This window comes from Thalia democratica, chromosome 4, assembly GCF_965202585.1.
Source record: "Thalia democratica chromosome 4, ktThaDemo2.hap1.1, whole genome shotgun sequence".
NCBI classification, from domain to species: Eukaryota; Metazoa; Chordata; class Thaliacea; order Salpida; family Salpidae; genus Thalia; species Thalia democratica.
Window position 1 is genome coordinate 32,319,909 of NC_139168.1, and position 23,927 is coordinate 32,343,835.

General features: G+C 29.6%; 2 protein-coding genes and 3 pseudogenes across 2 annotated transcripts; 2 read left to right on the forward strand and 3 right to left on the reverse strand.

Moving 5' to 3' along the window:
• The first annotated feature begins 1,867 nt into the window (after positions 1–1,867).
• On the forward strand, positions 1,868–2,656 carry LOC145833259 (hydroxyacylglutathione hydrolase, mitochondrial pseudogene; annotated as a pseudogene).
• A 1,400-nt stretch (positions 2,657–4,056) lies between these two features.
• On the reverse strand, positions 4,057–6,462 carry LOC145833260 (beta-1,3-galactosyltransferase 1-like). The gene is made up of 3 exons (XM_082940452.1): positions 6,458–6,462; positions 5,990–6,221; positions 4,057–4,983 (listed from the first exon to the last, which is right to left on the reverse strand). Exons 1-3 carry the CDS (start codon positions 6,460–6,462, stop codon positions 4,057–4,059), a joined length of 1,164 nt encoding a protein of 387 aa, XP_082796578.1.
• Positions 6,463–10,589: 4,127 nt separating this feature from the next.
• Positions 10,590–11,216, reverse strand: LOC145833261 (uncharacterized; annotated as a pseudogene).
• Positions 11,217–15,371: 4,155 nt separating this feature from the next.
• On the forward strand, positions 15,372–15,980 carry LOC145833262 (ras-related protein rab-6.2 pseudogene; annotated as a pseudogene).
• A 1,556-nt stretch (positions 15,981–17,536) lies between these two features.
• On the reverse strand, positions 17,537–22,303 carry LOC145833263 (chitinase-3-like protein 1). Its single transcript, XM_082940454.1, has 13 exons — positions 22,258–22,303; positions 21,874–22,031; positions 21,360–21,515; positions 20,975–21,103; positions 20,572–20,690; positions 20,381–20,504; positions 19,965–20,041; positions 19,793–19,901; positions 19,393–19,509; positions 18,776–18,876; positions 18,240–18,499; positions 17,907–17,957; positions 17,537–17,703 (listed from the first exon to the last, which is right to left on the reverse strand). Exons 1-13 carry the CDS (start codon positions 22,301–22,303, stop codon positions 17,537–17,539), a joined length of 1,614 nt encoding a protein of 537 aa, XP_082796580.1.
• Between the last annotated feature and the right edge of the window lie 1,624 nt (positions 22,304–23,927).

A 23,927-nucleotide genomic window follows, 5' to 3' on the forward strand; every position in this document is an offset into this window, starting at 1 on the left:
TATCATAAATCAACTCTTTTGAACTTATAATTTTGAAATTTCTAAGATTTTATTTGCATGTTTTTAGATGATTGCTTTATGCCTAGGTAGCTATTTTGAAATCCACTGTCTATTTGCTTTAATTCTATACTTTCTCTTATGAGTACTTTATTACTATTCAAGTATAGCTAGTTTAGGCTGTTTTAATCATTGAAGAGTATAAATAAAACATTAGTATGACTTGATCAATTGTACTTTTGTTCAATTTATATTGTTACTTGCTATTCCTAAGACTATTCATGTGAGATAAGAGATTGGTTTTAGTCAGTTAGAGTGAAATTTTAAAAATAGCTTATTGGAATGTTAAGTTCCACACTAAATATTTTCACAATGTTACATGCGGTGGTAGGCATACGTATAAAATACATATCTGTTTAATCTAAGCAAATTATGTCAACGAGTTTGCTATTCTTTTGAAAGATTTTGCAATTTCTTTATAACTACAATCTTTGGAGTTAACTGACTAAAAACTTGAATTCTATCTAGTTAGACTATTTATAACATGATGGCTAATCGAAAAGACTTTTTAATATGTCGTTTAATAATAGTTTTGTTTTTTTATAAAAGTCTCTTTTTACACACAATAAAAATTACCAGAATTATCAATAGAAATAGAATTCAGGTTTATATTTATTACTTATAATTTATTACTTATTAAGATTTAGCACTCTGTTTTATTAGTATTTTCAAATTGTTTAAAGTTTAAACACTTTTATGTACCTGAAAAAGTTTTAGACAGCTATATAAATTTTTAAAGTATATCAGAATAATCTGTTATTAAACAAAAAAGTGTGCAACTTACTGAAAAAAGTCTAGACACGCCCTTGCAATAACTTAGTAAAAATGCTTTTAGTTCAAAAGTTTTGATCACACCAACCACTTTCTTTATTTCTAGTTTGTTTCTTCGAGACCTAAAACATACTTAAAAGTTCATTTAAGTTTTTTTTAGCCATAAACTTCCGAAAAATTTTAATTTTAAGCTTAAAATCTTATTAGATTTTAGTAATTGTAAAAAAAATCAAGAAAAAAGCCTAAATTTTGTATAATTTTTTTTTACTACCACTAATTTAGTATTAATTTAGTTAAGTTTTGCAGCCTAGTACATCGTAGCTTTTAAAGACAAAATATTCTAAAATCTAAATCAAATAAAGTTGAAAATATTCGAAATTGAAGATATCTATTTTAAGAAACTCAGCGTAAGAACCAACATGTAACTTACGTGATTTTATATCTGTTTCATACTTGGTAACAAATAAACTTTTGTTGTAAGATTTAAGATAAAGAAACTTTAATTTTACTTGTATCACTTTTGCATTTAAGTGTAAATTAATTAGATATAAAAGTTAAAAATTAAAGATGTACATTAAAACGTACTCTTACAGAGAAACTATAATGGTTCTATAGTTAAAAAGACCAGCACTAAAAATCTAGATATAGTTTATCTTTACACAAATTTTAAACTAAAGCTAGCTGCACTACGGTTTACTAAATAAACTTTATTTCTTAATGATTTCTTGTTAATATTTGCAAGTTAAAAAACAATTTTTGAGGAAAAACTCCTAAAAAATAATACGTTTAATTTAAATTTTAATTGCTAAGCAACTTTAATGAATTTATTTAAGTTTATAGTTAATTTTAAGTAACTTTACTTCGTATGTCTGTAAGTGTTTTGTTTGTTTTAATTTTTTGATCTCTATGTTGCTGTAAAAAACGTAAAACAACCAAAGTAAACTACTGTCGTTGATTAAATAAAACAAAAATGAGTTTTTGTGCCAAATCGATTAAGCGCCTGCTGCACTCGAAAGCCACGGAAATAAAATCCCCGCAGATGAAAGTGAAAATAATTCCGGCGCTCAGGGACAGCTACATGTACCTGGTTATCGACCCGGCATCCAAGGCCGCCGCTGCCGTTGACCCAGTCGACCCGGAGAAAATCCTGAAGGCGGTCGGTGAGGAGAAAGTGAACCTCACGACAATTCTCACCACCCACCACCACCGAAACCACTCGAGCGGAAACAAGGCGCTGCTCGACCAATTGAAACATCTGAAAGTTTATGGTAATGACGACAGGATTCCTGGAGCGAACCGACGCGCCGTCGACGGGAGCGGGTTCCGCGTCGGGGCGCTACGCGTCGTTCCCATAGCGACGCCGTTCCACACGACAGGTCACATGTCGTACTTTATCAAGTCGGAGGCGTTTCCCGCCGTTTTCACGGGCGATGCGCTGCACGTGGGCGGAGCGGGTGGCATTCGCGAGGGGTGCGCGGCGCAGATGTACGACGCGCTGGTGTGCAAAATGGCGGTTTTGCCGAAAAGCACCAGGGTGTTTTGCGGGCACGAGTACTCGGTCAGGTCGCTGCGCTTCGCCAAGCACGTGCAAAATTGGAACAAAACGGCCGCCGAAAAGCTGGAGTGGTGCTTGGGGAGGAGGGGCGAGGGGCTGCCTTGCGTGCCGACCACGATCGAGGAGGAGGTTGAGTACAATCCGTTTCTCAAGGCCAACGACAAGTCGATGAAGGAGCGTTGCGGGGCGATGACGGGCGTGGAGGCAATGGAGTACCTGAGGATTGAGAATGACAAGTTTGATGAAAAATACCCTGAAAATTACAGAAGTTGACTTGTTAGCGGAAGTAATACATAATTTTATTAGAAAACAAGTTTTTTATAATTTTAGACATTAAAACTTTTGAGTGCAAATTTTGCACTTCATCCAAAGCATACTATACACTTTTTAAAATCATTTATTTTTACTGTGGTTTTCTGCTTTTGCTTGAACTGTTTTAGGTAAGAATCCTGTTTCTATTTAACCTTAAAGCTTAAACTTTGAAATTAATTTTATATATTACTTTTGATTAAATATTTCGTACGAATCTTTAACTTAATCCAACGTGTTGTTTCTTTTTTTTTTGTACAAAGGTTACTTCATTCATGCGCATTGTTGGCTTGCATATTTTTCGAGGTTAAAATAAATTTGGTTTTAGGCTATTTAAGAGAAGTTATGCTACGTCACTTTGAAAAACTAACTTTATGTTGTTGTTTCAAAATAATTATTAAAAAGTAAAACAGAGGTTGGTTCTTATAAAATGTACTATTTATGTTGATAAGAATGAATTATTCTAAAACTTCATCTTAGTTCATATTTCAATAGTCAATATTTTATCTTATTTCTGAAAAGTAGCTGTAATTTATTTACCTAAATATAACTCTGATTTTTATGTTTTACAGTTTTTTATTGTCAGATATATTTTGTTTATGGTTTTTGATTTAAATGATGCTTCTTTTTGACTTTAAGCAGTCTCATTACATTATGTTGGTGTTTGAAAAAGTAAGGTAGCATCTTTTAATATTGATTGATAAATTGTTTCTATGTTTTTCTTTCTAAACAAGCATTTGGTCTTGTAACTTTAATTTCAAAAAGCTTACAATACTAACCTTATACAACTTATTTACAAGTTGTGTGATAGTAAATTGATGATGTGTAAAATAAGTTGTGTAATTATTCTATTTTTTATGCTTTCTTTTTGGTTGTCATCACAAAATAAAGCAGCACGAATAAAAAGCACTTTTAATTGCTGAAGTCAGCACGTTTTGATGATATTTTTACAGCAAATTTGTTTATGATGTTTCTCTAAAGCGAATTATACTAAATAAAGAAAAATAGCTAACTCATGAAACTTTAAAAATTAGTCGAAGTGTGAAGTAGTAACTAGAAAATTGTTATTTTCAAGTTTTTAGTTTTAAAATGAACTATAAAACATCAAACTCTAAACTATACTTTTCTGAGTTAAAATAAACTCCTGTATTATGTAAACCTTCTCGCAGTGGAAAGTGTAAAAAAATGGAACACAATTTCGGCAGATTTCTGTATCTTATTTTTGATATATTTGAAAGCTGTAAAAATATTTGTTTAACAAAATAAAACTTCTTATGTGTTTAAATTACTAATCTATATTAAATACAAACTCTTTACTTTTTTTTGATTTTTTTTTTATTTAAAAAAGTTTACTTTTAAATATATTAACTTGGTAAATAATCAATTCTTGTCTTAAAATTAATTTTCATTGAGTCAAGCGAAGACACTGAAGCCAACCATCTCTCGCGCATGTCGTTTGAAATGTCGTTACTGAAGTGAAGGTGCTGAACCAGCTTCCGTCCCGCGAGCTTCCCTCTCGCTTTCACGCGCGCCACGCGGAACGAATCGTCTCCGAGCCGGTCCTCCGTCTTCTGCCTGATGATTCCGAAGATCAGCACGTCTTCCAGCGGGAAGTCCCCGAACTCGGTGCGCAGCGAGGTCTCGTGCAGCTTCTTGACGTGCCTCAAGCTCATCACAACCAGCCCGCCGTGGCACAGCGGCGGAAAGTTGTCCTTGGAGTACATCGATTTTGGCACGTGCCATTTCGACCTCGGGTCCCTGATGGGAGTTTCCTTGTCGTTGTAAACGAAGCCGCAGTGGACTCGGTTCAGCTTCGACGGCTGGTCCGTGGCGAAATGGTCGTGGAAGTGCGGAACGTCGACAAAGCAGTCGTCGTCCGTGGAGGCGACAAAAGTCGTTCTCAAGTCGCCTTGTTCCGACAAGAACTTGAAGCCCGATAAGACTTTCTTGGGCAGAGACTTGTACTCGTCAGAAACGTTGCTTTGCAGAATGTCTCCAAAAATTTCGTTTTCTTTCACCAGCAAGTTTTGCTCTTTTGTGTTTAAAGTTCTTCCGACCAGAAAAATAACTCCTAACTTTTTTTCCTCAATTGAATCAATAGATCCCCACGTTTTTCTGATAGAAGCTCTCTTGTGCGCATGTTTTACTGCAGATTTGACTACAAATGTTGTGAAATAGTTGTTTTCTTCCATATACTTCCATGGCGTTAGAACAAAACTTACACTAGAAGTTTTATTTACGTCGTTTTTAAACTCCAACGGAAGACCGTCGTATCCTCCGGGTGAAAAGAACTTTAGCAAGGCAAAAAATAAAAGTAAAGCTGAAATATATTTTGATAGTCGGCTTCTTCTCATTTTTAAACTATTTATCAACAAAAGTGTTGTTTAAAAAAATTTACATGGAAGAATGTTTTTACAAAAATATTGAAACGTCACAATGAGGTAAAGTTAAAACTTTTAACGAAATAATTTATAACTCTTTTTAGTAAGAATTATACAGCAAAGTTAAATATATATTAAGTACTTTATGACTGGAAAATTCTTTCTCTATATTTGTTTATACAAAGTTCCCAATACAATGCAAAATATAGATATCTTAAGTGGCTAAAATAACAACTGTTTATAATTTATGTTATAAAGTTGTGTAGCCTTCGAAGTAATACTTTATAAAACCTCTTAAATGTACTGTAAACCGAGCACGACAGTATTTGTTTAAAGTTCTAAGAAAATTCAGTTCTCAGAGATAAGAACCTGAAATTCTAATGATCCAGAAAAGCAAAGCTGTTGATACTTTGTGGGCAGCGAAACTTTTTTTAGTTGAAAAATGTGTTTGCTTATAAAGATCAGTTGTTTTAAAATAAAAAAAATATTTTATACAACCACAGATAATATTTATATATGAATACTTACAGCTTTTATTTAAACATTAAGAACATTTTAGTTTATTCTTATTTTAAGAAAATATTCAGCTAAAGTGAAAAAAAAACTATTTTTGTACAAACTACATGTAGCAAAAACTATTCTTATTAACGAATTTTATTCAGGAGCGGATTCAGTATTAATAGCTGGCTCAACTGCAGAATCGGTAGCAATAGTTTTTTCAGTTGAATTTTCTCCGACTTTGTTAGTAGTAGAATTTTGACCTTTAGATGGTTTTGGATCACCTACAAACAAAATGTTTAGCTTCTGAACCTCAGAATTTTTATTAAATACTTCTAAAACTCTTAAAATTTTAAGTTTAAGCAAACAAGTCAGTACAAAGCACCGGTCACATACCATTTAAGTTGTCTTTTCCAACGTTAACGTTGATGTCGTTTTCAACGTTGATGCCGTTTTGAGGTGCGCTGCCGTCATTTTTGTTGAAATTTCCTCCATTTACGGCAACATACGACAACGCCACTATGCCTGCTATTACAACAAGCACTGCAATTGTAACCCCGATTAAAAAAGGCTTCAACTTAATGACTTCTATTCTTGTGCTTTCTTTTGAGTCGCTCATCACAAAAAAATTGATACTGCTCAACAAAATGCTTTAAAACTCATAAAGTATTTTGAATTTTTTTTGAGAATAAAGTTGGTTATGACGTTACCTGTCTACTTAACTTTTTTTTTTCATTTTTATTTTTATTGTGAACAACAAACAAAATTTTAACTTAAAGATAACAATTTATACTTACTTATTCCCTCTTCGATAAATTTATAAAGTTTAATGAGTTAGATATTATACTTTATTTAACATACTTCGGTTTTTACGCTTTGGAAAAACGTCATAAACCACTTTTCAGTAAAAAATTATCATCAAAAACGTACTGATTTAAGTAATTTAAATATTTATTGACTCTTTATTGTGCAGCTTTATTTTGTGATGTCCTCCAGGAAAGAAAGCATAAAAATAGAAGTAATTAAATCAACTCCTTTTTTAATCGGGACTACAATTGCAGTACTTGTTTTAATAGCAGGCATAGTGTCATTGAGTGTTGTATATGGAGGATATTCCGACAAAAATGACAACAGCACAATAAATATTGAAAACAATATCAACGTTAACATTGGAAAAGAAAATATGAAAGGTACGTATCTATATACCTTATAATTTGTCATTTGTAAACTAATGCTTTTATCCTTTTTGAATTTGTTACGTTTATCTTCAGAAAAGTTAAACTATTTGTTTAATTGTAGGCAACTCACAATCATCTAAAAGCCCGAACTATACTAAAACTACTTCTGAACTTACTACTTCTACTGAATCTTCTTCTGAGACTACTAAAACTACAACTCCGGCTAAGTCTGACGCAGAAATAGATACTCCCATTAAACCTGACGCTGAAATTGATACTCCCATTAAACCTGACGCTGAAATTGATACACCTATTAAACCTGACACTGAAATTGATACTCCTATTAAACCTGACGCTGGAATAGATACTCCTATTAAACCTGACGCTGAAATTGATACACCTATTAAACCTGACACTGAAATTGATACTCCTATTAAACCTGACGCTGGAATAGATACTCCCATTAAACCTGACGCTGAAATTGATACACCTATTAAACCTGACGCAGAAATAGATACTCCTGTTAAACCTGACGCTGAAGTAGATACTCCTATTAAACCTGACGCTGAAGTAGATACTCCCATTAAACCTGACGCTGAAATTGATACACCTATTAAACCTGACGCAGAAATAGATACTCCTGTTAAACCTGACGCTGAAATTGATACTCCTATTAAACCTGACGCTGAAATTGATACTCCTATTAAACCTGACGCTGAAATTGATACTCCTATTAAACCTGACGCTGAAATTGATACTCCTATTAAACCTGATGCTGAAATTGATACTCCTATTAAACCTGACTCTGAAACTGATTCTTCTATGAAACCTGACGCTGAAATTGATACACCTATTAAACCTGACGCTGAAACTACTAAACCTGCTAATTCTATGTAAGTTGTTCTTATTATAGGCATTGAATACATCAAATATTTAACTAGTATTTTTTTAAATTTTTATAAGAATAATATTTTCCTAGCGTAAAGGATGTTGCTTATTAAGGAAATGGTGTAGTTATCTATTTATACTTAACTTTTGTTTTAAATTACTTATTGTAATTCTGCAAATCTTATGTTTTTACAATTATTAATGGCGCGAAACATCTCAACTCTGTTGATCATGGCCGTAATAACTACTGGTTAAAACTGATCAAAGGAGCGCAGACTATAATCTCACAATAAGCTGACAATGTCTGAGACGTTGGGCTGTGAGTGATTTAGCTGTGTCAATTTTTTTCAACTTTATCCACAAACGGTCGCTTCAGTACTTTGTACTTAAACCCGCTTGGTTTAGATTACAACAGCAGTTTCTCGCGACTATTCTAGCCTGATGAGTCCTAATTAGGACGAAACCGGTCGTAGGATTGTTTCGGATGCTGCTGTTGTTGATCTTGCGGTAAAGTTCATTAACTATTATTGATGACGCGAAAAATCTAAACTATGTTGATGATGGCCGTAATAACATCTGGTTTAAAAAATTATTCCAAGTAAGTACATATATAAACACAATTGAAGAAGATTAACTAAAAGTAGGGTTGTTTTTATTTTCTAAATGTAGTTCAACATTAAGCTGTCTTTACTTTTGACGAAAACTAGTTAAAGAGTTTTATGAGGTTAAAAATAGTATGAGAGTATATAATTGTTAAAAATGCAAAAGAAAGATTTAAAAGCTTTAAATATATAAATAACAGGATAGTGAATACTATGAAAAAATGAACTCGATGAAAGCTTTTTGGGTAAAACAATGATTTGATGAAAAAAAAAACTTTTTTCCAAATTATTTTGCTCAGTAACTTACAATAAAAACTTTAACCACTAAATATTGGTGAATTAAAATGAAGTTTTCCTCTAAACTTTTTATTATAAGTTCAAATAAATAATAAGTTTTACTTTAAATGCTTACTTACTTTTATGAATGTTTTACATAAACTCAACAGTATATAAAAAACTCTAAGTATGAAGTTTTTATTAACGACTAAGTTTTATGATGAACTGTATAAAATGATTGCTTATAAACTTTGATTTAACTACAGTAAATTTTTCAAAAATAAAACTAAAATGTAACAGCTTCTAGCAAAAAACGAAAATATGTTTAAATTAAATCGCTTTAAAAGTGCTTAATTAGCTCATATATATACAGTAATATTTTTAATTACAATATAGCTAACGTAAGTACTTCAAAGAAGGATGATCTCATAAGTCTTGAAAATGTTTTAAACCTTTTGAGCTATTTAATTTGATAGCTGTTGCACAAAAGTATTATAAAAATTAACTAAATCATACATTTAAAAAAAAATGGTTACGGTCGGGTAAAAGTTTTGAAACTTAATAAAAAAGTTGAAAAGAAACTATTTCTTTATTTTAGTCTTCATACTAACAGTTTTTTGGTTTTCTTCAAGATAAAATACATTTTGTTAGAACGAAATAAAGCTTTTTTTTATTACAAAAGCTCAAAACAGCTTAAATGAATTTATTTAGCTTAAAATTTTTTAAGTTTTTTCTTAGTAGATTTTGCAAACGTTACAAAGTACTTTAAAAAACTTAAGTACAGGATAGTTAAAAATGTTTAGGTTTTTTTTTTGTGCTTTACATTAGTTTTCCATGGTAGTATATTGTTTAAATACACTACATTGTTTAAACCGGCAGTGCGTACCTAGGAAATTTTGGTCTTTAATTAGCTACATTTTACCTAACATTAACATGCAAAAAACCACTAAAGTTTACAAACTAAAATTAAATCCTTAAAAATAATACCTTTTATCATAAGAACAAAACATATTTATTGAAATATTGTAAGAAAGAAGTCCATAGTATTAATTTTATTTATTTATCTATGTATTAGTAATAATTTATGTGTGTAGTTTATATTCAACCAAAAATTTCTTTAATCTATTTTGTATTTCCCTGTACCTTTAAAGTTTACATAATACACGTATTTATGTGAATGTTTATTTCAAATAAAAGATACTCATGAAAACAAAGGTTATGGTTTTATTTAATTGCGTTTATTCTAAAACGCTAGTTTAGGGTTCTGGAATTAAAAAAACCAACAAAATATGTTTGCTAAACTCAAAAAACAAGCTACAGTAACAAAAATCTATTCAAAAGCATCTAGTTCTAAACAAATCTCAATTGCAATGTTCTTAGTTTCGTTAATATCACTTTTTTATACGCTATTTACATTTATGATACAAATCATTGGGTATGTAAACGTTAATTTCCCTGTTCATTATTTTCGTTTATCTAAGTTTTCTATGAACATTAAAAAGTGCATTCTATTTAAAATCTTATTAACTACCGTCGTAAACTATTCAAATTATTTACTGAATTACGTAACTCAAATAAAAAGATTACTAAAAATTAAAACTCGTAAATAGATCAATAATTTTGGTAGTAAAAGTATTAAATTTCAACTATTACAGGTATCAGTATTTTAATTTAATATTAATTTAACAAAAAAAAGTATCAATTTTTAGGGTCTCTGTGCTCTGTTATTTAATATATTCCTAGTTTGCTTTCTCAATCAGAGGTATTCACGGTGTGCACGAAATTTTAAGGGTGCACGAATATCATTTTTAAACTTCACTAGAAAGATCATAATATAATTGACGACTGCAAGTTGTTTGTTTGCGGCTGACTGGCACGTTTCAATAAGAATGAAACTCGGGTCTCAGTCTACTGAAGGCTTGTTGTCTGACGAGAGTTGGTATGATTAAACCTTTATGTAAAAATTTTTAAGCTTAACTAAAAAGTACATAAAAAATATTTTGTACATTAAAAAAAAAACACGAAAAACTCTTAAATAAAAAAAAAGAAAACAAGACAAAAATAAAGTCAAAGTTCATAAAATAGTGCAACATTCACATATAGATTTCTCTACTTCTGTAGGAATCTTTTGAAAGTCTTTTAAAAGTTTATCTTGAGGGCCCGGCAAGCTTTTCCTTTTATCAAGCAGCTCGCTTGCGATCCTCTCAAAAAGCAGCTCGACGTTCGAACTGTCCTTTGCGCTCGTCTCAATGAAAACCGCCTTTAGCTCCTTCGCCTTTTCCTCCCCTCTCTCCCTCCCCACCCTCCTCTTGTCCCCCAGATCCGCCTTGTTGCCGACTAGAACGACTATGACGTCATCACCGCCCGCCGACCTCACCTCCCCGACCCACCTGGCGGCCTTTCGGAACGACTTTTCGTCAGTGACGTCATAAACGACCGTGGCGAGGTCGGCGTCCCTGAAGTAGCTTGGCATCAGGCTCCTGAAGCGCTCCTGGCCGGCCGTGTCCCAGAACTTGAGGTGGACTTCCTGCTCTTCCCTGCACACGACCCTGGTGATGAAGTCGAGCCCGATCGTCGCCTCGTAGTTCCTGTAGAAGCTGCCCTCGGTGTGGTTGAGCAGCAGGGAAGTTTTTCCGACGCACGGCTCGCCGACGAACAAGACCTTGAACTTTTTGGAGGTTTTTCTCTGCTTAGCGTTCATCTTATTTTAATTTTCTATTGAAGTTCGTTTATTCTTACAGAGTACTTCAGTAGAGTTTTTAATTTTTTTTACTAGCAAAAGTTTCTTTTTATTTTATTTAAGTAAAGCCACGTTGTTAGTGAAAAATCAAGCAAAAAATATCTCATAAATATCTAAATATACTTTTTGCTATAATTGTTAAGTAAAAAAAAGTAATCCATAAGTGATAAAATTTTCATGCTTTATGAAAATTGTTATGAATATTTTATAAATGAAAATTTTTTACAGCAAACTAAAACATACTTTTAAGGATTATATTTGTTATAAACTGGTTTTTTAATATATAAAATTCACTACATATATATTTAGTTAATATATAACTAATATTTCAAGCACATAATAATTTTTTCAACATAAACAAAAAATGTTAAAACTGCAAATGGATAAAATATTTTTCAACAACTTACTTTATCATTCCTGTAGTCGTAGAAAAAAAAACATAAGTTAATCTTAAGTTAGTTTTGACTTGAATTTTTATAACTGTTTATTATAGAAATTATAATCATAAAAAGTTAGACACATTTATGAAAACTTTTGAGGTACAACATATCTATATAAACTAATAGAAATTCTTAAAGCTGCATCAATAACTTTTTCATAAGAATTACACTTTATGCTTAAAGAAAAAAATAACATGTATAACTAATGTAGAGCGCACAAAATTAGATAAAAACTTGTAAATAGCCTGTACTTAAATCATTTTAAAGTACTTATTCTATATTTGCGATAGATGCAAAAACTACATAGAAAAAGCTTTAAATATTTTTAAACCAAATAAATACGTTTAAATTTTTTTCAGCTTTTGTAATAAATGAATGCTTTTTTTGATTCTAAGAACTATTTTTTGTTCAAAAAGTTCAAAAACTTTTAGTAAGGATACTAAAATATAGAAAAAGTATTATACTACTTTTTTCTAATATATGATAAAACTTTTATCTATCTGTAATGTTTTTTTTTACGAAAAACTCTTTACATAGTTAATTTTTGTATTAGTTTTTATGTAAGTGTTATCAAATTAAATCGCCAAAAAGGTTTTAAATATTTTTAAGACTTATAAGATCATCTTTCTTAAAAGAGCGTTGCTATACATATGTTAGCTAAAATGCAGTAAAAAATAATATGATATAAACTCATTAAACACTTAAAAAGTAACTTAATTTTTTAAAACATTTTTTAATGATTTTAATGATTGTTGATATATTTCTAATTCGTAAATCTAACTTTTTAAAGCAACCATTTAATACAAATCATTATAAAACTTAATCGTTAACAACACGTTAGTTATCTTAAATACTTGTTTCAATATTTTTCATGTTCGATAGCCTTTGCTAGATAGTATTTTATCGCTATATAAACCACAATTACTGAATTTATTTGCTTCCTTGCTAACAATACATTAACCAACAAGGTCACACGTATCTGCACCATGGAAACTTTCCTTTCGTCATACTGAAAAGTGTTGTTATTTTTCTTTCTCCAAAGTTTGTCTTGTTCAGTAGGGATTCAGTTGTATGTAAAACCCGAATCACAAAAATTCAAGTATCTAGAAGTGTTTTTTATAGTATTTAGATGCGTACTAACTTCAAAAGTTTATATTTTATATTTTTAAACATATATATATGTATACATAAATTATATATAAACTATATATTTTATATTTTATAAGATGTAACGTTAAAAGGCGTTAAATCCCGGAGATCCTGATAAGCTAAGCTTATCGGAATATATACCACAGATGTTCTTGTGCTAAAACTTTATTTCAACTAACGGCGTTTTAAAAACTTGCCTATTCTTAGAGGTTTTTAAGGTTAGTGCCTACTTTAATTAAATTTGTATTTTTTGTAGACAATTTTATAAATTTATGTTTTTATCCCAAACTTTGTTTTAAAACCATAAAATTCATTTATAGCTACTACCTACATAAACACTATACATAATTATACATGCTTTTTCTGCTTTTTTTCTAATGTGTGTTAATATTTTATAGACTCCGTAGATCTGTTCTTAAATTTATTTGAGAGCAGTGAAACGCCGTTAGTTGAAATAAAGTTTTAGCACAAGAACATCTGTGGTATTTTATATTTTATATAGTTTGTTTTTCTTTTACAATTTAAAGTCGAAAACTATTTTATCAATTTACCGTTTTTTTTTTGATTAAACCGGTAGCGGCTTTTACAATTAAGTAGTTCGACCTAAGATAGATTACATAATTTCACTATACCTGTTTTATTTGAGATTATTAGTCTGTTGGAAAACTATCCTAACGGTATTAAACATTCATATATGATTTAGAATTAACTAACTTACAGTATGTTTACCATCAGATACACCACTTTAAGTTAAGATATTTAGAGCAGAAAAATGAAGTAGTTATAATGCTATTAAGCACACGAAATTTGACTTAGCTATCCGTAATGCATTGAAAATGGATATCTTTTTATAAAATTCGTACTTATTAATGTCTATTTTTACAAAGTTTTTGTAAAACTGTTTAAGAAAATATTAAGAACAAATTTTGTAAACAATATATAGCGCTTTAGATTTTTTAAAAAAACTTATAACTACCTTAACTTTTTTTCTTTATAATTTGAGCTTTAACTTAAAAGTTGTTTTTATTTTATTCTTTTAACTTACAGATGACTTTAACTTATTATCGACTATTAGTAGTTACTTATGGGTTTAAGAGTTTTCTACTTTTGTATTAAATTTATAATTAAAGAAAATCCAAATTATAATGATATTATTATTTGAAACTTTATGTTTGTATTACCAAGAAGTAAACAGAACTGATACTATTATATGATAAACAGGCTTAGACCATGCTTTAAACTTAACTAGTAACAACAAAATATATAACTTTTGTCTAAACTTTAAGTATAAACAGTATTTTCTTTAAGATTTTTTTATTAGTTTTAAAAAAACAATGTTAGTCTTTATCACTATGTTTAATAGTACAAATAAGTTAAATTGGTTTAACTAGACCGTATATAGCTATTTTTAAGCTATCAGTTTTAATAATTTACATTTTTTAAGTAGCTATTAATCAAGAACTTAAGTAAAAATCTGAATAAAATTATATAAGCACAAAAAAGATTATAAAACTTTTAAGACTTTCAAACTTGTCAAAATTTAAAGCTTAAAACTAAAAGTACATGTTTGATTTAGCAGAGCTATTAATTCAAATTAAAACTTATTTTTTGATCATATTTTGATACAATGGTTTCTAAACTAGAATTCTTTTATTGTCTTTCTTTTCTTGATTTCGCTTTATTAATAACTAATTAGATGTTTAGAATAAATGTCTTATAATTTTCTTATAAAGTTCTAATTTCGGTCTAAAATCAACCGTAAAACTTTATTACTTTATTTTTTACTTCTCAAAACCAATCTTTGCCCAAAAACCTTTTGCCTTTTTTGTTTATATATTAACTAAAAAAAAGCTAAAAGTACGACATTTAATTACAAAACTTCACTATGAGAAACTTACAGAAAATGTATAGTTTTATATCATAAAATTTTCGATATAAGAAAATTTAAACATAACATACTTGACAAGTTAGTAGAAAAAAAGTTTTTGTTTAGTCTATAGAGTAAACTATGTAGTGTTGCATAACACATACAAATAAGATTCAAGAAAAAATACCTTTTTGAAGAAAAGTTAAAAAGAATTTTTGCGTTTTTATAAAGTTTGTTCTTAACTATTTTCCAATTAAAAAACAAAGCATGTTGTACTTTTTTGTTGAAGTATTTATCAAAGTACTACCAGTAGTATATTTATCTAATAAAAAGATTAAATTTTCCAAACCCAAAAAACTTATAATAACCTTAAAAACTTCTTTTACCAACAAAAAGAGACTAAAATCGTGATAACTGTCAATAGATTTTTGTATTATAAATAATTCAACTACCAATTTTTAAATTTGAAAAAGTCTTAAGCATCATATAAAATAGTAAAATAACATAGTTTAAAATACTACAAAAATATAAAAGTCTATATATTTTTATTAGTTATAACAAAAGTCTTATAACTTATATCATGTAGTAGTAGTACTGTTTTATTATATTTATACAGTAATATACATAAAAAACTTACTCATTCAAAACTCGAGTACAGCAATGACCTGCCGTTTTGAAAGCATTTCAAAGAGGTTCAAAGTGATGTTTCTTGGAGAGCCTCATGTCGGAAAGACGTCTCTGATCACCAAATTTAAGTACGGAAATTACTACGAAAACTACAAATCAACCATTGGCGTTGATTTCTTGCCCAAAACGGTTTTCATCGACGGCAAATCTGTTCGTTGCCAGATATGGGACGCGACGGGCCAGAAAAAGTTTAGAAGCCTTATACCGACCTTCGTCAACGACTGTGACGCAGTAGTCTTTGTTTATGACGTCACAAACAAAGAGTCATTCGAGCGTGTCTCTGAGTGGGTTGACTACATGAAAGTTGGGAACAATGAAGAGTATTTACCGTTTTTAGTTGGAAATAAAGTGGACAAAAAAGATAGAAAAATTGAATCAGAGATAGGAGAGAAAAAAGCAAGGGAGTTGGGGGCCGTTTTTGTTGAAACGAGTGCGAAAGAAAATATTGGAGTTGATCAGCTGTTTAAGCTCGTTGCCAGTGAGCTAGTTGCTAAGGAAGATGATAGGGTAGCTAAGTTGACCATGGATGAAGATTTTGAAAATCATTATACAAGTTTTTGGTGCTGGTGTCATTCATTGTAAAACAGTTCAAAATGTTTTTTTTTTGTTTTATTAAAATTAGTACAAGCTTGGTTACTTAAGTGTAATACAAAAGATAACATAATTATCATAATGATAAATATTATACTAAGTGATTTACAAGTATTTACTTAGCACTACAATAAAATAAAATCTTAAGCACTATTTTAAATCTTTATAACTTTTCCGTTCACCTAAATTTATGTAAAAGAATATAAGTTGAAATATATATTAATTGGATTGTTTTGATTTTTTTATTGCTAAAATTATAAAAACAGCAAAGATAAAACTCTTAGTTAAAGCTGTAAACACTAGAAAATTGCATTAGTAAAATTAAAGTACAAAAATAAAATTGCCAATTAGTTATAGTCATTTTTATTTTTACTTAAAATACTAAAATAGTTTAAAGTTTGAGTTTTATATAAAGTAGATTTAATTCATTATTACTTAAAAAAAATGCTGTTTAACAGAATAAAGTGCACTCACCTGTTTCAACTTTTGAATAACTTTAAATTATATTTACTTTTGGCATCTTAAGATTATTTTGTTTCTGTATTAGTACTTAGTCTATTTCCTTAAATGTGTGGTTTGATTTTTTTTAATTACGTGCTTTCACCCCGTCTATTAAGATTTTATTTTGATGTAATTGTTTAAAATAACTTTTACAAAATTTTTAGTATTAATTTCATTAAGATAATTCTAAGCTGTGATCTTTTATTTAACTTCTTAAAACGAAATTTTAATAACTTATAATGCTTTTTAACCAATTGATTATTTTTAAAATTTCTTACTTAGGTTGATTTTTAGCAACAGTTGTTAATTTTTACTCTTAAATTTTCATGTGTGTAAATATTTTTTTTTCCTATTCATATTCTTTTGTAATGAAAACTAAATGTATGTCGAAAAGTTTTTATTTTCATTCGTATTTGATACATTTTACTACTTAAATAATAAAGCGTGCCATAAGTGATACTTCTAAAAATAGATTAAGTCTAAGTTTATAAAATAAATTTTCAGCTTTTTAGAAGAATAACAAAAGTAAACCAAAAAAAAACAACATCAAACTTGTAAAAGAAAATACCAATATTTCATTTAGCTAAAATTGAACAATTTTAAAACGTCTTTACCTAATAATGTTTGTTCTTACTTTCCTGTTTATAATTAAAAACAATGCTTAAAAGAAAAATTTAAAAAGCCTTATTTATTTTTGATTGGTTTTAGAGTTAAAAATAAAATCTGGAAACTTATATGTTTTAAACAATTTTTTCCCCGACATAATCAAAAAATGCAATTTTTACTTTAAATCTAGCGTGTACTTATCTAATTTCTATCGTAAACAACTATTTTTTTATCAGACGAACTTGAAGTTTTATTGCTTTTAGCAGTGAAAAACTTGAACAAACTTTATATACGAACAGAATCAATTATTTACGTAGTCGTTTATTTTAATGATGCTGTAAAGATGCTAGAAACGAAATTCTGTTGTTACAGAGTGCAAAATAAAATTGTTATCAACGTGGAAACAAAATTTTCATCTTCAAACACTGGAGGTCAGCATTTTAGCACTGGACGTTGCTCGCCCAATCGCAAGTTCTGGTCTCGGCGTTGAACAAAAGTCCCGCCGGGCACTGTTTGTGGTAGGGGTTGAGACCGGCATCGCACTGGTAGTAGTAAGCGCAGTCTTCGGGATCCGGGTGGATTCCAGCAGCGGTACAGGTGAACTCTCCTGAAAAAAAAAGAATGTTTAAAATATTTGATAAACTTCGATTTAAAAGTTTATATAAACTTTGTTTGTTATGGGTATTTCTAATAAATTTGTTTGACTATTTGAAATAATAAGCTCAGTTAAAACTATATGTGCATGTAATCGAGTCAGTCTTAGTTACAATCTAGTGAAAAATATTTACAAGGTTTTAAAAGTTTACTTACCGTTGTTGTTCTGTTGAGTAGTGGTGGCAGCTGGTCCTTCAGTTGATGGCTCTGGAATATTTTTATTTGTTAGAAAAAAAATAATACAAGCAAATACACTTTGTTGTTTTATTTTGAACAGAAAGATTTGTAGGTTAAATATATGAAAAAGTTAAAAATAAAATTAAACAAAATCTTGCTCAAAAAAATAAACAAACGCTAGTGCTACCAACATTATGAAAAGTAAAATCTTGTTTCTGAATTAACAAAGTTATAATAAAAATAAAATAATTTAAATTTTGCAAAAACTATTTATAGAAATAAGCTGTACACATATCTTAGAACTTTTCAAACCTTGGGGCTTCTCGGTTGTGGTACCTAAAGGTTTCTCAGTGGTGGTGGTGGCAGGTTCTTCGGTGGTGGTGGCCGGTGCCTTGGTGGTGGTCTGCGGTGGCGCTGTTGGGACCTCCTCGCCATCCTCCAATGGGTACCAGCAAGTTGTGGACGATGGTGGGTCGGTGGCGTTCGGGTCGGGCCACCAAGTGACGGCTTCGGTGGTCGGGGAAACGAAGCAGGCCGGGGAGTTTTCGCCTTCCAATTCTTTGTAGATGGTTCTGTTTTAGGGGATTTTTTTTTTCAGTTGAGATGACAAGATAAAATTAAAACAAGTAGCAATTGTAGTTATTTTGTTGTCTTTTTTTTTGAAGCAGTTGTTCTTAAAACACATTTTTAATGCAAAGTATTTTAACTGTTTGTTGTATAATTTTTTGTTTATCAAGTTTATAATTGAAAAAGTTCGGGATATTTTAAACTTAGTTTTATATTACTTAATACTTTTAATAAATAACAAATAATTTTTTTGAGTATTTAATTTTAACAACAAAAGGTACCTCATAAGAGGATATTTTTCACCACAAATGGAGCTGAAATCGTCCATATCAACTGACCAAATCATGGTACCAGCCAAGCCTTGGTCTTTCATGTATTGAACCTAAAAAGTAAAAAAAAAAAGTTAGACAACCATTGAATAATAGTAATAGTTGTCAAATAAAATCGAAGCAGCTAATATTTGTCTTACATTAAACTGTAAAACTTGAAATTCACACAAACTTCCTAAAAACTTAAAGTCATAAAGTATATACGATAATGTTTAAAACCTTTTCAAAGTCGCACTCTTTATAACATAACCATTAAATTACGACATGCATACTTTAAAAAAAAGTCAATAAAACACTATTTAGAGCTTTCAATCTACATTTGAATACATTATTTTTACTTTTTCTATTTGTTTCTAAACTAACAAAATATTTAAAAGTTAACCTTGGTACGACAGTTTTACAGTTTAATGTGAGACAAATATTAGCTGCTTCGATTTTATTTGACAGCTATTACTTGTGTTATTCAATGGTTATTCAATGTGTTATTCAATTAAAAACTATAGACAACCATTGAATAACACAAGTAATAGTTGTCAAATAAAAAAGAAACAGAATATTTAAAAGTTAACCTTGGTACGGAGTGAGGTCTTATCATCAAAACCAATCCATTGGTCCCCAGTTGCCAATGATGGTGCCAAAACTTCTGGTTCGTACCATAATTTACCATTTTTCACTTGGCTGCAAATCTAACAAAACTTGAGTTTTAGTTTTGCTTTAAATTATAAATATCCAGCTGCAAGTTTTAGTTTTAATTTTTATGTAGCATATCCTGTTTAATGTTTAAATAAAACTGTTTGTTAATGTACTAACTTTTATTGTTAAAAAAAAATTAAAAACTAGTGTAATACAGTTTTTGTTCAAAAACAACCTATAAGTCATTTTTTCAAACACCTAAAGAGCTAGTTTCATTTCATAGGTACTACAAAAACATACGTGATAGATAACATATTCAACAAATATTTAAATTACTTCAGAGTATGCAAGAGTTCCGGCCTCTCTGGTGTAGGGACCGGCCTTTCCTGGGCCCGATGCAGAAGCATTGTACCCGTTGTTTGCTGGGTTTGTCAGGGTGAAAGTTCTAAAAGGGGTTTAATAAACATCATTTACAAAACATCTTTTTTTGAACAAACCAAATACTTACCTTCCGTAAAGTGGGAGACCCAAAACAAGCTTCTTTTTAGAGCAACCTCCATTGATCCAGAATTGAAGTCCGTTGTTCTAATGTTGTGATTTATTTAGTAAAGAAAAAACAATGTCGTGAGTTAAAACTTGTAGTGTGTAAAGCTAAACTCCTTGTATTTACCAATTAAATTTTAAGATAATCGGCTTTACTTTTAAAATTATTCAAAAAAATGACATTTAATTTAGTTACCCTAAAACTGTTTTTAAATTAAAGTTTTTAAATTAATTATGGTTCCACAATTATGTCAGTAAAGCATAGTTTTATGCAAAGCGTTCAAAATGAACTTGTTTTCCTAAACTCTTTTTCTAACTGTTTTAGTAGTTAATTGTTTAACATTAAGAAATTTTTGTTTGTAAACATTATTTCAAACTGACCACATTGAAGTTCTTGGTCATTTCAATTCCGGTGTTGCCGTACAATGGCGAGTTGTGGCCGGTGATGGACTCGAACGAACCGCCGTGGAAATCGTACGACATCAAGTGGATGTAGTCGAAGATGCTGCGAGTTTTTCACCGTTTCAGTTTTGATTTCAAACGCCAATAAACACTAGATGTTTAACACTAACCCGCACAACGCTGGAATGTCGTATCCCGATTTGATGGTGTACTCACCAGCGGACACTCCGGCGGTAAGCAACAACCTGTCCTTTGGAGAAGGATCATTCTCGAATTCTTCCATCATTATCTGATTGTTGATGTAAGTTGTTACAAAAAAGAAGTTTTATACAGTTTATATTTTTAGTTAGCTTAAAAATAATGACTTTTAACTGGCTAAAAATTGGAAATTTGCTTTATGAGTTCGTATTGACTAAAAAGACGCTAGTTGATTTCTATTCTTGTAAAAACTAAAAACAACTTAAGTATTAATGTTTTTACTTTCTAAAGCTTTTATGTTCTACTAATTTTGAACTGATTGCGTATAAATTAGTTTTAATGATCAAATTTATTTCTAATACGAAACAAACAAACTTCGCCCAATCTTGGGAAGTTGTTGAAATCTTCTGGTGGACTTCCTCTTGATCCGGGGTACTCCCAATCCATATCAATACCGTCAAACTCGTATTTGCGGAGGAAATCGACTGTTGTCTTGGCAAAGTGCTGCAAATAGATCAAATTTTAAATTGAAGTATGGTTGTTTTCTTTTATATTACATACATCAACAAAAGTATTAAAGTCTTTATTCAAGCTTTTGTAAGTTTGTTACAAAAGTAATGTTTATTGCAAGTATAAAAAAGTAATCATAATCTTGGTTATCTTGGTAATCTTTTTCATCGTTAAATTTTTTTAATTTTTATAAATACAAGTATTCCAGTTGTATAAAATATTTCAAGTTCTACAACAAACAACAATCAACCCTCATAGTGGCTTCATCTTTGCACACGGCGGTAAACCTTTCAGTTCCGAAGTTCCAGCCACCGACAGCGGCGCTGATCCTCAAATTGGGGTTTGCCTGCTTCAAAATCATCGAATCAGCAATGAGCTGTTCCCCGTTCCACTCGCGAAGTTTCAACTGAAAAAATTTCTACATTTTAGAAGTGTATCTTAGTTGTTGAGTTTTACAAGTATTTTTTTTCATAAACAATCCGGAAATAGTTAGTTTGTATTCTGTAAAGAGACAAGGAAATTTTTTTAACTTTTTTATACTTTTCAAGTATGTTTTAAAAACTTTTACTTATTAAAAACAAAAGTTTTGAACGCTTAATCTTCAAAAAAACTGAAAGAATTTGTATCAAAGTGTCTAAACTTTAATTTCAATGCTGCACTACTTTTCACAGCTATACAGAGAGCTTTTTGCTTATAGAGTGTACATTGTACACATATTTAAGTTTAGACATATTAAAGATATTTTATCAAAAAATACTAAGTACCTGATTATTGTTTCCAATTTCAATGAAGGAGTAGATGAGATGGGTGCACAGGAAAGGGTCGAGGTCGGACATTGAAAATTTTCCGGCCCCAGGGCGATATTGGGACCAGTTTGTGTAGTAACAAACACGGACATAGTCCTCTTCAGCACTTGATGTTGCTGTTTTTAAATTTTATATTTATAGTTTACTTTAGTTTTAAAAAAGTCAACTTTTTGACTTGGTGTTTAAGCAAAGCGTTTGAACACTTTTTTAAACTTTAGTGATCATCAATAATTTTTTAAACTCTAGAAATTTAAAGTACTTGTACTTTTAGATTAATACATAACGTAAATACTATTAACTATTTTTTTATTACACTGAAAATAAAAATCACGACAAACTTACCCGCTAAGGCAAACAACAGTGCGAAAACTGTAAGTAATTTTCGCATTTTAATCTATAAATAGTATCTGTACAAAACAAAAACATTATAATTTTGTTATGCATATGTAGTAAATGCATTAAAAAATATTTATCTTTAAGGTTTTATTTGAAATTATTTTCTAGTTTTGATATTATACTTTAATTCTTAAAAAAGTTGAAAGTTATTAAAAGCATAGTAAACTTTAGTTTTATAAATGTTCTAGCACTGAATATTGAAATAAAAATCTGAAAAAATAAAAACTTGTCTCAAATTAGACATTTTTTCTACCCAAGTAGTTAAACATTTTTATTTAAGCGTTTATTAGTCTACTGTCTTGCTAATTTTGACCGCAACGTCCTTAACTTCATTTTATATTGAAGTATGTTGTGAATATCAACACCTGACGTTCTTTTCTTATATCACAAAACACACAGACTAGCTATCGGTCATTAACAGTTATGAAACTTCACTTTTAGCGACAGTTTACTATATTACGCAAGAATCTTATTTAACCGGTTAAAAGGTTCAATGTTTACTTGTAGTTTTCTAGCAGGGTCTTATTAACCTTGTTTTTGTACTAACAAGCACATTTGTAAGTGTAGTCACTCTATTGTTCATTCATAACACTCGTATAATACCAGCTACTGTTGCGTACAATCAGAAAGAATAAAAAAAAACCTTATATTGAAACTTATACGTTTGTAAAAGTGGTTTTAATCATAATAAAACTTAAAACTATGAATAACTTTTTTTGTTATAATCATGAATATTGACAAAAAGTATAACACGATATAAAAAATACAAAATCCTGTTTAAAAAATTTAATCATCTTCAAAATACTTGTTTTTGATAACATAGTTTTAAATTATGAGATTTTAAACTAAAGGACCAGTACTTTTCTTCATGATAAATTTTACTAGAACTTTTTTTAATTTCAAAAGTAAAAACTAAAGTCAGAATAGAGTTAACATTTTAATTGTACATAAATATTTTGCTGCGATAAAGAGTTCAACTTTTATATGGACCTGCGTTTTCTAAAGTTTACTTATTCTTTTTATTTAAAAAGTTTTAAACTTAAAGCCTTTGCAAATCAAGTAATTTAAAAAACTTGAATATACAACCTCAAAAACGCTTTACTTATATACTAGAATTATTTGAACAAACATTTTGTTTCGTCATGTTTTGGTAAGATAAGCTCATTTTCTTTTATTACCTATTGATTGACTATAAAAAAACAGAAAGTTTGACACAAACTTATATTGGCAAACATTAATTGACATTTGGCAAACAATAGAATGATTGACGAGACCATCTTACAATAAGACAAACCTTAAGTAAAGATATCACTTTGTTAGTTGTGGTTACTGTACACATAATATAAAATCAAAAATAAAAAAAACAGAAAGATAAAACAATATAAATCATCTATTTACTTTATAAAACTTTTATAATATGGAAAAGTTATATAATTTATAATTAAATATTTGACTATTTAACAAGTAATCTATTTTTGACAGCTTTTATCAAAACAATAAGAAATATAACTAAAATGGTTATGGATAAATACATGAAAAATTGATTAGTATTAAAATAAAGCAAAAGACAATTGAAAAAATATTATGAAATAAAAACCTTTATGTTAAACAATTTT

What these genes read in the sequence shown, in the direction of transcription:
- LOC145833260 (XM_082940452.1), bottom strand. An exon ending in AAAACGACATCAACGTTAAC is followed by an intron (nt 4,984 to 5,989) that starts GTTGGAAAAGAC and finishes GCCTTGCTAAAG; the next exon opens with TTCTTTTCACCCGGAGGATA.
- LOC145833263 (XM_082940454.1), bottom strand. Translation starts at nt 22,303, where the DNA reads ATGCGAAAATTACTTACAGTTTTCGCACTGTTGTTTGCCTTAGCGG. An exon ending in ACTTCCCAAGATTGGGCGAA is followed by an intron (nt 20,691 to 20,974) that starts GTTTGTTTGTTT and finishes ATCAACAATCAG; the next exon opens with ATAATGATGGAAGAATTCGA. An exon ending in GAAAAATATCCTCTTATGAG is followed by an intron (nt 18,500 to 18,775) that starts GTACCTTTTGTT and finishes CCCCTAAAACAG; the next exon opens with AACCATCTACAAAGAATTGG.